General features: G+C 43.7%; 1 protein-coding gene across 12 annotated transcripts in view; it reads right to left on the reverse strand.

Moving 5' to 3' along the window:
- Positions 1-4,398: 4,398 nt before the first annotated feature.
- The window catches only part of NCOA2 (nuclear receptor coactivator 2), a 250,798-nt gene continuing 239,513 nt past the window's right edge, over positions 4,399-15,683 (reverse strand). For 9 of the 12 annotated variants that reach the window (XM_039523669.1, XM_039523663.1, XM_039523664.1 and 6 more), the window contains 2 exons: positions 13,222-13,311; positions 4,399-8,143 (listed from right to left, as the gene is read on the reverse strand). In XM_039523669.1, coding sequence (XP_039379603.1) covers positions 8,132-8,143; positions 13,222-13,311 — 102 coding nt within the window. In that variant the 3' untranslated portion in view covers positions 4,399-8,131. The remainder of the gene's footprint in view (positions 8,144-13,221; positions 13,312-15,683) is intronic. The other 3 variants (XM_039523672.1, XM_039523674.1, XM_039523673.1) reach the window with 1 other exon arrangement.

Below are 15,683 nucleotides of genomic sequence, written 5' to 3' on the forward strand. Positions count from 1 at the left end.
ATGAAGGGGAGCGCTACCCTGACGGGTGCGTCCTCCCCCACCACGTCCGTGATGGGGTCCTCGACCTCCTGGACTTCTTCCACGGGTAAGTTGATGGCCTTAGCTACCCTTCTAAGAAGGTCCTGGTGAGTCTTGAGGTCGATCGGCGGGGGCTCCGACGGTGCCGCCCCTGCCACCGCCTCATCGGGGGAGGAGGATGAGGACGGACCCGGTAGCACCTCCTCCGGTGCCGGCACCGTGTCTGCGGGAACCGCGTCATGCCCCAAGTGCGTGCCGTGATCGGCGGGCTGAGGAGTGGGGGACGGAGGTGGCCTGCTTACAGTGGCTACCGGTACCGACCGCACCGAGCCTGGTTGACGCGGCGGGAGGGGGGGCCCCTGTTCATGTTCGGCCCAAGGGACCCAGAATCCCCATTGCTGTGGTCCATGTTCTGGCGGGAGGGACCCCGCCCGGAAGTCAACTGCGCTGCCCCCAGGGGAGGCGACGGAGGGCTCTCTTGATGGCCAGGGAGGAGCCGAAGTGGTGGCCGGGCGGGCATCCGGTGCCGGAGTAAAGGGCCCCCGCGGTGCCGGCGGACGGTGCCGGTCGTCGCGTGCCGGGAGCTCGACCGCGGCCCGGGCTCGACCGGCGGCCCGGGGCTCGACCGGGCGTCGGGATCGTGAACGACGGTGCCGGGAGCTCGACCGACGGTGCCGGGATGCAGATCTGGACCGCGTGTGGCGGCGCCTGGAGCGACTACGCGAGTCTCGACGCCTGTCGTGGTGCCTGGAGCCGGACCTGTTACGGTGCCGACGACTCGGCGATCGGGACTTGGAACGTCGCCGGGAGTGCGACCGGTACCGCGACTGGGAGCGGTACCGGGACTGCGACCGGCGAGGAGACGGGGAACGTCGTGACGTGGATCGTCGTGCCCGGTGCTGTGGAGAGCGGTGCCGTGAGCGAGAACGGGACCGCGACCTGGCGGCGGTGCTGCGATCGGCTCGGGCGCCCGGGGACGGGGGTCGCATTGGAAGTGGCTTCCCAATGGACTTGAGAGTCCGCACCGGTAGCACCGGCCGCTGAGCGCTTGCATCAGCGGTAAGTTCGATTAAATGTCTTGCCGTCGCGAATGCTTCGGGCGTGGACGGCAGCCTCAGCTCCTCGTCGGTGGGCACCGGGGAGCTGGGCGGTGTCGGACTCGACGGGCCTTGCGGCGCCGGAGTCGACGACACGGTGCACGTTTTGTGCACAGCCTCAGCCTGCACCGTTACGGTCGGAGGCGGCTGGGCTAACGGTCTCTTTTGCTTGTCCGAGACCGTCTTCGGCACTTTGCGCTTCTTTCCCGGGGAGACGGAGCGGTGCCGGGTCTTCGGTGCCGGGTGCCGAGCTGCCTCCTCGGCACCGGGGCGGCTGGGGGCGGTCGGCGCGCCGCTAGTCAAGGCAGTCTTTGGCGCCGCCGGTGCTGGTGCCGGAGGTTGGAGGGCCGACTCCATGAGGAGTTGCTTCAATCGCGAGTCCCGCTCCTTCCTCGTGCGAGGCTTAAAAGCGACGCAAATGGGGCACTTGTCCGACCGGTGAGCCTCTCCGAGACAGCGGAGGCAGGCGTCGTGCGGGTCACTCACCGGCATAGACCGCTGGCAAGCCGCGCAGGGCTTGAAACCCGCCGGTCCGGGCATAAGCCCGCACCGGGGCGGAAGAAGAGGGCTAACCCCTCTAACTCCCTAATGAAATATACCACTAACTATAGAACTATTAAGAAACTTTAACAACTATGATAACTATATACAGTAACTAAGGGAGAACGCTAAGCTGTGGAGGACAGGAGAGCACTCCACTGTTCCTACTAGCCGTCACGGGCGGAAAGAAGGAACTGAGGAGCGGACGGGCCGGCTGGGGTATATATACGCCGCCATGGCGGCGCCACTCCAGGGGGCGCCAGCCGGCCCGCCGGAGTTGCTAGGCTAAAAATGTTCCGAAGAGCCGTGCACGCGCGGCGCGCACACCTACATGGAATGGATAGGAGCAATCACTCGAAGAAGAACTGGGATCTGTGATAAATAACCTGCTACAGCTTTAATCATAGCCTGTTAGGGCAGATTAGAAATCAGAGTGTGTTTGGTGTCATGCAGGTGTTTCTTTAGTATATTTTTATAATTTTGCATGGAAGTAATAAAACCAACCCTTCTTCTAAAACACTAGTTTGGTTCAGAGACAAGAGGCAGGATTTAGGTGGTCATTTGTAGCATACTTTTCAATGCCACGTGAATACATCTTTAGAAAGTCAGAATACTTGTAGAGCCAGGTGTTAATTAGTATGAATGAGAGTGGCAGAATCTGAATAGGATGGAAAGTCTGATCTGTCAGACTTGATTTGCAGTTTGCACTGTAAGAATCAAAGCTGAGAGGGTATATTTTCCTCATTGCATTTAGGTTTCAATCATTCCCATGCATATGATGTGTACATAAGAATATTCCTATTTGTCTCATGAATTCTTGTTTAATGCTTTGTTTGCAAAGGAAAAAAAATAATTTGCTCCTTTATCAGCTTTTGTACATTGTAAATTGGTGGAAGGCAGTTGCCGAAACTTCTCAGCTTTCAAAGCTAATACTATTGTCAAGAAATCTGGGTTCCTTCTAGAATGAATGAACTCTAACTGAACAATGAATCATGTTTTTCTCCAAAATCATGTTCAAACGGGGGGAGGGAGGGTCAATTCTTCTATTGATACACATGAAGTCGACGTGTATTTCTCTCTCCTAAATCCTCTTCAGAAATAACCCTGCATCCTGTGATTCCGATGTGTAGATATTTGGCATAGCTCCTTCTGAAACTGCTATAAAATGACACAGCCAACATAATTGTTTTCTTTTAGAGGATAATAGCAGGAACAGTTTCAGCTAAGACAAGAATATTGCAAGGTGCATCTTGTTCAAAACAAGGACTTCAACATGAATAGTGAAAGGATGTCATTGCTTGTTCATATATTAAGTACTCTTTGAGCTTTTTACAGTCATGTTTTAGTTTAATAAAAATAACCACTTTTTCCTCACTTCTTTCCTAGAAAAAGTTGATAGAACATCTTGACAGTCCAGAACTCTTGACTTTTGTGTTTTTTATCCTAAACAGGGACCTCCAATTATCTACAGAATGTCTTAGTTTGCATATTTGGTAAAGCATGGGTAATGGTAGTTCAGTGCCTTGCCAGTATGCCTAGGGTGACCAGACGTCCCGATAAAATTGACACTGTCCCAATATTTAGTTGTTTGTCCCGTGTCCCGACTGATGTACAGTCAGGATGTCATTTGTCCCGGTATTTTGGCTCAGGGCTGGAGGAGTACCCTGGTGAGCACTCACCTGGGGTCCCAGCAGTGCTTATTTGGGGTGGCTCCCAGGAAATGGCAGGCGGCAGGACCCTGCTGCCCCTAGGCACAGGTGTGGCCAGGGGGGGTCTCTGCATACTGCATCTACCACAAGTGTTGGCTCCATCGTGGCCAATGGGAGCTGCAGGCGCGGACACGGCACAGACCCCCCCTGACTGCCCCTGAGGTGCTGCATGCTACTCACGCCCCCAGGTAAGTCCCACCCCCACAGCGTCCAGCCAATGGCAGCTGGAGTCAGTGCTTGTGGCAGGCACAGCATGTGGAGTGGAGACCCCGCTGGCCGCCGCTGACCTTAGGAGCCAGAGGAACCTGCCAGGTGCTTCCCAGTGGGTGGGAACCATCCCCCAGGTAAGCGGTGGGGCTGCAGCTGGGGCCCTGTGCCCGCAGATGGGCTGCGGGCGGGGGCCGGGGCCATGCACCCCCAACCCGCGGCTTGCAGCAGGGCTGGAGTGGGGGCCGTGAGCCCCCGACCCATGGCAGGGATGCAGCCGGAGCCAGGGCCCTGCACCCCTGACCCGCAGCTTCCTCAGGCTTTGTATCCTCCTTCTCCCATGGGGTGTGAGGGGGGTGAGCCTGGGGCTGCTCCCACATGTGTCGCAATATTTTGTTCTTGTCATCTGGTCACCCTAAGTATGTCTTACCCCTTCCTGGAAGGTCCCTTCTATTGGTTAAAATTACATGCCATTCATCCTTGACCTCTGTTGAAACTGCCAAACAGGGTGCCCAGTTACTACCAATAGTGATGTGAAGAAATGTCGATAAGGAGCTCATCTCAAATAGGCCACTTAAAAGCAACGATTTTCAGTCAAGCCAACCTTGGCAGGATTCAAAACATTGTTCTAGGAAAGCATTTGAATCCTGTTTTCAGGTATGAGCCATCCAGGCCCCTGGACCACTACTTTGAAAATTTAAAAATAAGATTCTTAAACTGAAAAAAGCCACCATTGTCCTTTTAAAAATTACAGATTGATCCATCCTCTTGTGTCATTTCAAATTCAACAAACAGATTTGAGTAAATGAAGACACAACAGAAACACGTTGAAATCTCTAAAGCCATGTAAAACCCGAAGGCATTAAAATTTATTAAATGATGCAATAACAACAGAATTCTTTATTTACAATAGCATTATTTAACATCAAATAAGCAAATAGCATCAGCAAAGCAATATTAACTTGCATAAATGTATTTAAAATTTCTCTGAATATATCTACCTTTGCATAAACTGCTCACACTAGAAATACAAACATCAATGCAGGTGAACAAGGTGATGTTCAGAGTCAACTCCGCTTTGAAAATAAATCACAACCTGAAACACTGTAAGCTTTCTCCTGAAGAACCATAGTTTATATATTGCTTAATTTTACCCTTGTATAATCTTTTCATATACACACATCTCAGATGCAACTTGATGAGGAACTGTACAAATAAAACCCACAACTGACAAAAAGGGGAAAAAAATTAAATGACAGTAAATGTTTGAAGAAATGTGTCCATCTCTATTCAGCAACATAAAGGTAAGTGATGATACACTTATTCCAAAATTGTACACAATTCACTATACAAATATAATACATCAGACAGCTAGGTAGGAATATACAAGACTTAAAAACCGATCTAAGGCATTATGCTAGATTTTAGCATTTTGAGGTTCTTGCACATAGCTTTACCTGTAGTAAGAAACTGAAAAGATTTTGTTTTAGTCTACAAAGAAACACCAGGGAGAAAATTCTAATTAAAATCAAAGCCACTACAGTAATTTTCTTTTGTGCAGAGAATACTTTTGCTCTTCGGCAGCATACTACCATACAAATACTAGAAAACTTGAAATTCACACCAACAATTAATGGCTTAAGTTGCATTTCAAAACTGATTGTGTATCTTTGGGTTTTGCAAGTGGAGCTGTGCCACCCATTTCATGTGTTAAGCCCATATGAACTCCATTTTAAAACATATATTAAAAAATGCATTATATAAACTGCAAAAACATTGCTTTCAATTAATACAGGCCAAAAGGGATATTGGTATGGGACGAAATTTTAAACTTTGAGTACAAATTAATTCATTGTAGCAAAACAGCTCACTTCACTTTTTAAACTTACCACATTACATGAACACTTAAATGGGTCATATGACCAAGTTTATGTATGTATACTTTTCACATTATGTGCCTTTCACATTTAGTAATATAAGTAGAACACTGATTATTTGTTCTGTTTAACAAAATCCAAGCACTTTCTCCAACAAATTTACTGTGTACAGAATGAGAAATACTGATAATGAAGGGAATTGATTTGGCTATTTATTTTTGTTTCTACGGTGATCAATATGATCTGAAGATTCCTTCACTCACTTTTCTTTTTAATTAGCTAGTCAAAAACTCAAAACACCAGAACCTAATTCTCAGCCAAAGTAGTAGGTATAATCTCCTTCCTTTTAAAATGGCAATGGGCGATGAAGTATCATAATCACAAAACGAATATAAAGGTTTGCAGATCTGTCATGAATAGGGACAAATTTAAACTACTCATTTTGTCCACCGTGAAAAAGATTAATCTATTGAAAGAAGTTAGGGTCGAGCATTGAAAAGGAATACAATACAAACAAAATTAGTTTAAAACCCATTTACATTTTGTGTTGTGTGAAGTTAAAGTCTCGCTAATTTATACAATTCTTATATAAATAAATTTAAATCAGGTATATAATGTATGTTTAATAAAAATGTCATCATATCAACGAGAATATGGAGCTCAGGCTGACAGCTACTTTAAAGTTTTCCACCAGAGCTAAACACGATGGCTCAGTTGACTAAATATTTCCTTTTAGAATTTGACATACAAAATGGTGACTGCAGAAAAGTGCTGTTTCCCTGTGTGTTATGAGTCCCTCTGAGTGGGAAACAAATGGATTCGCAGATTTCCTTGATTTTCAGGAAAATCCTTCCATGGGAAACAACTCTTTTAAATCATCTTTAACATACTTTCTTCGGCTTTGTATAGATACCAACAGATACTTTGTACATTTTAACCCCCACCATAAATAAACAATCAAATTACAGGGAAAGAAACCTTCCACTCCCAAAAGGCATGGCTGATGAGATATTATAAAATGCACTGCATTTTAAAGGACATCAAAAATTTGAGTTCAGATAAGAAAGTGTGTGGATTGGGGGTCAGAAGAGAGAAATAGGAGGTCAAAAACATCAATTTCTTGGTATTTCAAGTCCTCAGAAACTGATGCCAGTTTAGTAAAAGATTATTCCAACCACAGTGGGCAAGAAAAAAAGTCACCTTAACAGTGGCTTGTTTAGTAACAGTTTCTCTAAGATTCATTAAGAAAGAATATAAACATACAAAAAATCAAGAATTGGTTCCTACAGTGGCTGCATATAATATAGGTTAGATAAATGACTTTATGAGCAGAATCACAAGTTGAAAAGTCTCAAGCCTACAAATTAGGTCTAAACAAGGCATTGTGATCCTTTACAAAACACTTTTTCAGGAGACACACACGGCTATGAAGATATCTAATTTAATACTGAAGTACCTCATTTGGAATCAACTCCACAACATGTATACCTCACAAAAAATTATACAATTAAAACAGTTAAGTTCTCAACTTAAATTATTGCTTGTTTACATATAAAGTGGATTTTATGTACCTTACAAAACTTCCTCATACTCCACACTGCTTTAAAAGAATTAAAAACGCATGATGGTAAATCTGTAGTGATATCTGCCGTAAGTTTTAAACAAATCATTATTTTCCCAGCTAAGGGATGGGGAATGGAAATTAACATATTTTAAAGCAGGTGCCTTTAGCTCTTTTTGATATTATGCCTCAATTCTGCCACTACCATCACCAATAAATGCATTCTCATTGGAATTCATTGTTCAACAACTGGTTACGTACAGACTAAACTGCAGGTAACACACCTGGGAAATGAAAGGCTTACCTGTTCTTTTATCCTATTAGAGGAGGAGGAAAAGAGGGCCAGGAGAGGCAGGCAGGAATTTAATTTTGGATTCATGATTTGCACTATAATTTTTTTTTAAACTACCACCAAAAAAGCCCCTACTGAACAGCCCTCTCACAAGGTGTTTTTAGCCAGTTTTATAACTTTAAACCCATTCAAAATTGATCTGTATAGTTTTCTACAAAGGTCCAGCTTTTCTATCTTTTCCTAAATCAAACCAACTGATTAGCTGTTTATTCCCCATACATTGTCCACACCCCTCACTAGTGTCCAACCCACTCCCAACCCCAAAATGCAGGCCTTAGTTCAAAACACTGATTTGCAGATGGAATTGAATCCTTTGCACGAGACTGAGTAGCCAGGGAAAACAAAAAGCAAGAAACCAAGGTCTAGAACTAAACAGGAACAGAACAAGAGCATGGTTGTTTTTCCTTAAATACATACATTTAAATACATTCAATCTGACATGGTTTATGAAAATTGCCTGTCAACATTTACTTCGCAGGAGAGATCTAAGTTGCACTAAGGTGAATGCAGTGAACAGACTGAGCAACTGTCTGTACGCTAGCTTCAGACTGTCAGAGAAGAGGCTGCTCTTCCAGCAACAACTGTTTTGACTCCACTCTGGAAGGCAGAGCTGAATCCTGTCTGCAGCGTTTAGCTGAGCTCGCTCCAGTGGAACTGGCTTGGCAGGTCAACTGGGTCAAAACGAATAGATGCAGGTCTTCAAACTGGTAAGTGTTTTGGGCTGGTGAGCCCAGGCAGCTGAAGAAAGGAGCAACCAGCAACCGTCAAGGTCAGCAATATTTCTGAAAATAATAGGAAAAGGAAACAGACATCAATGAATTATCTCCAAGTGCTTCATGGATAGTGAGAAGACAGTCAAGAATACTAGGCATTGTACACATATGATGCATTTAAAAATACCAACCACCTGTACAGAACTCAGTCAAAATATACAAACTACAAGCCGGGTTCAAACATCATTGAAGGGACCAAATTTTCAAAACTGTTGAATGGGTGTTTATATTTGCAATTATCTATCTGTCTTGTGGGCTTTAAGGCTCCACTTTAGCCCCTGAGCAGGCATTTTATGTTAAACACTATTGGAACCAATGGGAGTTTTCACAGGCTTAAAGTTATGCAAAGGCTTAAGAGCTTTGCTGGACTGTGGCTAAATCTCTGCACGCACGCGCACGCACACGTACACACACACACACACACCCCTTTGAAAATCTGTCCCTACAGATTTGATTTAAGTTGACAAAGCAAGACATTTCTTGTGTGTGTGTTGATACTGAATGGTCTTTGATCTTTCAGGCGTGTGCAGGCAGAACTGTCAGTGAAGGCAATGGGAGTTTGCCTGCACAAGAACTACAAGTTAGATCACATCTTTAAATTATTCGGATTTGTCTAAATAATGCAGGCCTCATGATCACTAAGATCACCCAATATTTGGAGATTGTGAATAACAAGGTTGTTTAATGAGAGAGTTTATCTCAACCCTGAAATCTATGGTTGTAACCAGACCCTTTATTCACAATTTTCTTGATGTTTCACTTTTAAAAAGTGTTATAAAATTAATAAAAAAGGAGTGAGAGAAAGGAAAGGTTTCAACTAGCAAGGCACAGAGTTCAGGACTTCTTCAGATTCAATAGCCTGGCATAGTAAGCAGGGCTCAAATTGGGCCTGGTTGTGCCCATCAGTGGCCTGCTACCTTTTTTTTTTTTCAGGGAGGGATCCCAGCTGTCCCTTATGTTTTGAAGAAAACAATGAAAACATTAAATACGTGCAAAGCGATGCTGTGATGTTTGCCCAAACTTGCAGAGAGCCTGAAACAACAGGGTATTAACACAAATAGCCAGCTACAATAATTTAAATGTCAATATTATTAACTATTTCACTGCGGCTCACAGCCCATAGGAATGGAGAGGGCTGATCGTAGAATGAATATCTGCACCAGGGGTCGGCAACCTTTCAGAAGTGCTGTGCCGAGTCTTCATTTATTCACTCTAATTTAAGGTTTTGCGTGCCAGTAATACATTTTAACGTTTTTAGAAGGTCTCTTTCTATTAGTCTATATATTATATAACTAAACTATTGTTTTATGTAAAGTAAATAACATTTTAAAAATGTTTAAGAAGCTTCATTTAAAATTAAATTAAAATGCAGAGTCCCCCAGACCGGTGGCCAGGACCCGGGCAGTGTGAGTGCCACTGAAAATCACCTCATGTGCCGCCTTCGGCACACGTGCCATAGGTTGCCTACTCCTGATCTGCACAATCTAGTGAGAGTGTCATTTCATTTTGATACCTTCAGTTGGTGGCACCCTGGAAAGTACCTTTTCTCTTTTTCTTCACAGTCTGACCCACTGAGATGATAGGCAAAAATGGAAAAGGAGAGCCCTGGGAGATGTATGAACCATTAAGGGGAAGCTAATCCTGCAGAGCCCAGTGGCTGACTAGCCCTGGGCCCTCTGAAACTAAGGTCTGGTCTGTCTGGTTGTGGGGCTACACAGCTTCCTCCTTCACTCAAGTGGCTGCTGCTACTCCCTCTCGAGGAGGCTGTCTATTGACGCAGGCAGATATCACTGCATCATTTACGCTTGACTCACTTTTCAAACTCTTCTTTGCAAGGCTGGAAATAGCATTTTCAAATGAAAGCTTAGATTCTGAGATCACATGCCTCAGAGAGCCAGTGTAAGGATCCATGGGGCTAGAACCTGGGTCTGTACAGCCAGAGACAACTGACAGTCCCACTGTGCCACCTCCAAGAACCACTGTAGAGATTAGGCACTGCAAGAAGTACAGCCCAAAGGGTCCAGAGTTACAGCACCCTACACCCTCTGATTGGTTAAGCACACTATCTAACCCTGGATGGAGCAGACTTCCAGACCGTACATTGCTTTCTGGTCTCTAGCCTCCAACTCCAGCCTGATTCTTGCCTCCTGGTTCCAGCCTGGTAACTACCTCTGGTCTCTGACCCAAACCTAACTTTGATCCTGACTCTTGCTTATCAATCACAGCTCTAGTGATACCCTGATCCCTGCTTGCTGACTACTGCCTCGTGGGCTGTCCTCAATTTGTGGACATCAGCCCAGCTGGGGTTACTAGATCAGACCGCCTATGTCCCGGCACTTTACAGCCAGGGCCCTAGGTTTGTGTCTGTTCATCAATCCAGCCCTGTCTGTGGGTACAGCTGAACCTCTCTGAGGGGGAGTCGAGCCTGAGGAGCACAGTGAAATCCAACAGAGCACAGGTGATCAAACTGTGAACATACATATAATCTATTAAGTGAAAACATCACACACACTCCCCCCATTTGAGCCCTGGCTATTAGGAGTTAACTACGCTTTGGTGGTTATTCTTAGTACACGGTGACAGTGTACACTGCAACAGTATTAGCACATTGTGGATGCAAAAATGACAAAAAAAGTAAAAATTCATAAGGAATCATGTCACTACACTTTTGTGAGTAGGAAAAATATATATACAAAAGGAGAAAAATTATGGATATATATAGCTGTCCAACATCTTTAGAGATGAAAAGAGTCATGACAAAGTTGGTCCGTCAGTAGTGCTTAGCAATGGTATAGGAAGAGAGCCCTATGCACAAGCGGCAAATCTTCCCAGAGTGGCTACAGGTCCACTTGCCAATATGATGCTATAGCGAGGAGGTGTGGCTTTCCTCAGACATGGAGGGAATGCCGCAAGCCACCTGGTGGGCAGAGCCAGGAGGGCCCCGCTCCACACATGTGCGGGGCAGAACAGGAAGGGGAATTATAAAAGGCCAACCCAGTAGCTCAGTTGGGGGGGGGGGGCGGGGACGGAGCTGCCGAAGGAGACAGACACTTCTTCCCTGCTGCTGGAATGGGACGCCAAGGAGAACCACTGCTATCCTGGAGACCAGCCTGAGCTTCCAAGGGCCCTGCCACTCCCAATGATGAGGAGCTGCTGCTGCTACACTTGGTAACAAGTCAATTCTTCTAAGAGTGAGGATATAGGAAATGTGGCGGCTTTGATGAGAGACAAGGAACACTAGAGGTAAGATATGGTAATTAACACAGCAGCCACTAGATGGTGCTTTGGGATCATACTACAGAAGAACAATCCCCGCTTAATATATAAGCAGCAAAGAATCCTGTGGCACCTTATAGACTAACAGACGTTTTGCAGCATGAGCTTTCGTGGGTGAATGCCCACTTCTTCGGATGCAAGAGTGGAAATTTCCAGGGGCAGGTAAATATAAGCAAGCAAGAAGCTCAGCAGTTTCTCTTAGAAGTCTGTTCCTAAAGTTTTTTTGCTGCAGGATGGCCACCTTAAGATCTGCTATTGTGTGGCCAGGGAGGTTGAAGTGTTCTCCTACAGGTTTTTGTATATTGCCATTCCTAATATCTGAGAGATATAGGCAATATACAAAAACCTGTAGGAGAACACTTCAACCTCCCTGGCCACACAATAGCAGATCTTAAGGTGGCCATCCTGCAGCAAAAAAACTTTAGGACCAGACTTCTAAGAGAAACTGCTGAGCTTCAGTTCATTTGCAAATTTGACACCATCAGTTTGGGATTAAACAAAGACTGTGAATGGCTTGCCAACTACAGAACCAGTTTCTCCTCCTTTGGTTTTCACACCTCAATTGCTAGAACAGGGCCTCCTCCTCCCTGATTGATCTACCTCGTTATCTCTAGCTTGCTTCTTGCTTGCTTATATTTACCTGCCCCTGGAAATTTCCACTCTTGCATCCCACGAAGTGGGCATTCACCCACGAAAGCTCATGCTGCAAAACGTCTGTTAGTCTATAAGGTGCCACAGGATTCTTTGCTGCTTTTACAGAACCAGACTAACACGGCTACCTCTCTGATGCTTAATATATGGTATTCTGACTGCATATTGAAGGTACCAATATAGTTTTCATACGGTTTTAAATCCAAGTACATTTAATCATTTCTGATTTAAAGTCTCCTGGGCAAGGACATTTCTACTGATACTGACCATTTTTTTTATATTTGTGTGGGTTTCCACTGATTTGATGTTTGGATCACACAGAGAAAATATTATACTTTGTCTCCAATCACACTAGGTCCCAGAATATCATGTTTGTTGTAACAAGATTTCTTTGAAGCAGAGGAAGGTTATTTTCTATGCAGAACCTTCCAGTGAGGGGACATTTATAAAATCCACCTCATTTACCCGGCTACTGTCCAAGAGGACTACAGTAGCTTCTCTTCAATACACTACTGCCTGGAATGCAAACTTACTTTTGTCCCAAGTAAGTGCTAAGTACTTCATCAACTGGAAATTTGTGCCTAGTCAGCTCAGCACCATCACTCTCCTTGAAGCAAGTACTGTCTATAAGGTAACAACTTAAATAATACTTGAAATTGTTGCCCTAAGTACAACACAATGAAAAGAGGAGTAACACTTAAACAACATGACACTTGAGGTTAAATAAGTTTTAAATAAAGTAGCAGTGGACATACAAACCAGCAGTGAGGCTTCCCTCCTTCTTCTTGTATCATTGTTCCGGAAAAAGCAAATAAACTATGAATAAAAGTTTGATTAACTTAATTGTCTATTTGTTACCTCAACAGATGTTAACGGAAAAATACAGAATACAGATGTAGCACACCATTTGGGATCTAAACTAGGATCCTTAATATAGATGTCACCACCAGCTAAATTAAAAATAAAATTTACTGTAAAAGCCTTTAAAAAAATACCATCCAGAGAAAGAATGATTAAGTCACTGGTTATCCAAAAGAAAAAACTACTAGTACCCTAGCTATCTTCTGCTCCTTTAAACAATAAGACACCTGTACACATTTTAGTCCTTCAAATATTCATGGTTTAGTTGAGAGTGTGTGTGTGTGTGTGTTATTTCTTACCCGAGATGCATCTCCCTCCTGCTTTATCATATCCATTCCAGGCAGCTGGTTTGGAAAAAGATTGCCTCCCCTCATAGCAGGATCATTAACCTAGTTAAAATGAGATATTGAAGCAGATTAATTCAAAAGTATGTCAGGGAATTTGAAGGGAATGTAAAAAGAGAACATTAGAAACTAATAAGCCATGGTCCAAATGTACATTATCTCCCGCCTCTGAAGAGGAGTTAGGGTCAGAGAAGTGCCTATGTAAAAATGACACTTTTCTTACTCAGAGTGTGTGTGTGTGTGTGTGTATCTGAGTCATATTATCTTATTTGACAGACCAAAATAAATAAAATAAATTCTTTCCTGGTATTGTCATCTTGTACATGTTTTCTTAACCTGCTCTATTTATTAAGTTGGTGTCATTCTAAGAGGAGCTGTCTGCTGGGAAGGGCTTGAAGCTATGAGCTACCTGCTATCTTCCGAATCTCACTGACAGAGGCAGTTGTTACTGCTGCACCTACACACCACAACACAGCTTTTGGAAGGAAGTACAAAGAGAAATCATGGGTACTGCATCCCATTAACATTGATTAGGGAAAAGAAGTTTTCTGTCTCCTCTCCTCCCCAGAGCCTTCTGGCTGCTGGGAGGATGAGGTTCTTTCACTACACTACCCTTCACCATAGTTTTGGCTGCAGCAAGGGGAGAAGAGGGACTGGCATCCACTAATCGCTTAGTCCCCCCTTCAGTGTGGTCTCTGTTGCTATTCATTGGTTTGCCAAGTAGAAACAAAGCGATGAGCAGCATGGACAGTGGAGCATTTGCTCTAAAGAGCCAGGAAGACAATCCTGCATGGTTTACAGGCAGTTCACATTCAGAAAGTTGTCTTTTCCACTAGAAGGGTTAGAAGCTTAATTATTTTTAGCACGAAAGTTTGAAATCTGCAGAAATTGATGGTTGAAGCCCCTACACTTGTCAGGGAAGGTTTTCCCATCTCAATGACAAGCAGGGGAATGGATTTTTCAACCCTTTATTGAAAAATTACAATTCAGAAGATACTGAACTGTGCTCTGAAAGAAAGGGCCTGGAGAGTGTTGCAACTCATTCTTCTGTGTTTGGGTTAAACAACTGCATTTGTACATGAGGAGTATTTCCTGTCATTGACAACTGTGCAGTAGAAGATTTGTTATAACATGCAAAGGCTGAATATGTGAATTCTTTTCTATTTTGTTCCAAAGTGCGGGAAAGGAACTGGAAAACAATTTAAACTGAGAAAAATCAAATCACATCCAAATAAATGCAAAACAAATATTTGTAACAAAAAAAGCAATATGATTTATGTATGAGTAAGATTTATATTGTCACTGCAGAGGCAGTACAGCTATGGAAAAACAAGCTGGCTCTAGTCTGCCTTGCACAATATCAACACAATCATCAGTCATGTTCCAATTGCAGAATTATTATTATTGCCACCGGTGATACCAGCATTCTAGTTTGCAGTGTTGGCAGTTAGAAAAATAATTTTTAGCTTTATAAATGAAAGACATTTTATTTGGTTTATTTGAAAGAAAAAAACCAAAAATATAATTTTTACACAGCAACCAGGGGTTGACAGCCTTTCAGAAGTGGTGTGCCGAGTCTTCATTTATTCACTCTGATTTAAGGTTTTGCGTGCCAGTAATACATTTTAACATCTTTAGACGGTCTCTTTCTATAAATCTATAATATATAACTAAACGATTGTTGTATGTAAAGTAAATAAGGTTTTTAAAATGTTTAAGAAGCTTCATTTAAAACTAAATTAAAATGCAGAGCTACCCGGACCAGTGGCCAGGACCCAGGCAGTGTGAGTGCCACTGAAAATCAGCTTGCGTGCTGCCTTCGGCACCCGTGCCATAGGTTGCCTACCCCTGTTATAGACTAACAGACGTTTTTGAGCATGCTCTTTGTTGCTTTTTTACAGATCCAGACTAACATGGCTACCCCTCTGAATTTTTACATAGTAACTCTTCTGATGACAATTGCCATTTAATCAGAGAAACAAGGTGACGTAGAAATTAATAATTTTTACATTCAGCTGAAGGTTCTTCCAGAGCATTACAGATAATGCCATAAAAAGACAGGTCTTATTGTGTTACTAGGTATTAAACCCAAATAAAAAGCAAAAAGTGGACAAATTTGCAATCCGTTTGCTCTGAAGCAAGTTACCATGCCTTCCCTGCCAACTGAGCTGAGCCAGGTGCAACATTCACAATGAGGTCTCTAACCATTTCCTGACTCCTTTGTTTGATTCTAGATGTAGAATACCCCAGATACCTTGAAACAAGTTTTTGAAAACAAATTCTTAGCAAACAGCAGGCCAGTTTTGACTTTGGCAGTAATGCATCTGTGTGGACTAAGAAAGTTAACACCGAACAGAGCAAACCTTGAATAGACAGCTAGTTAATGGTTCATTTAACATATTGCAAAGTCTCTCCTG

The sequence above is a fragment of the Mauremys reevesii genome, linkage group 2, assembly GCF_016161935.1.
Source record: "Mauremys reevesii isolate NIE-2019 linkage group 2, ASM1616193v1, whole genome shotgun sequence".
Classification (NCBI taxonomy): domain Eukaryota; kingdom Metazoa; phylum Chordata; order Testudines; family Geoemydidae; genus Mauremys; species Mauremys reevesii.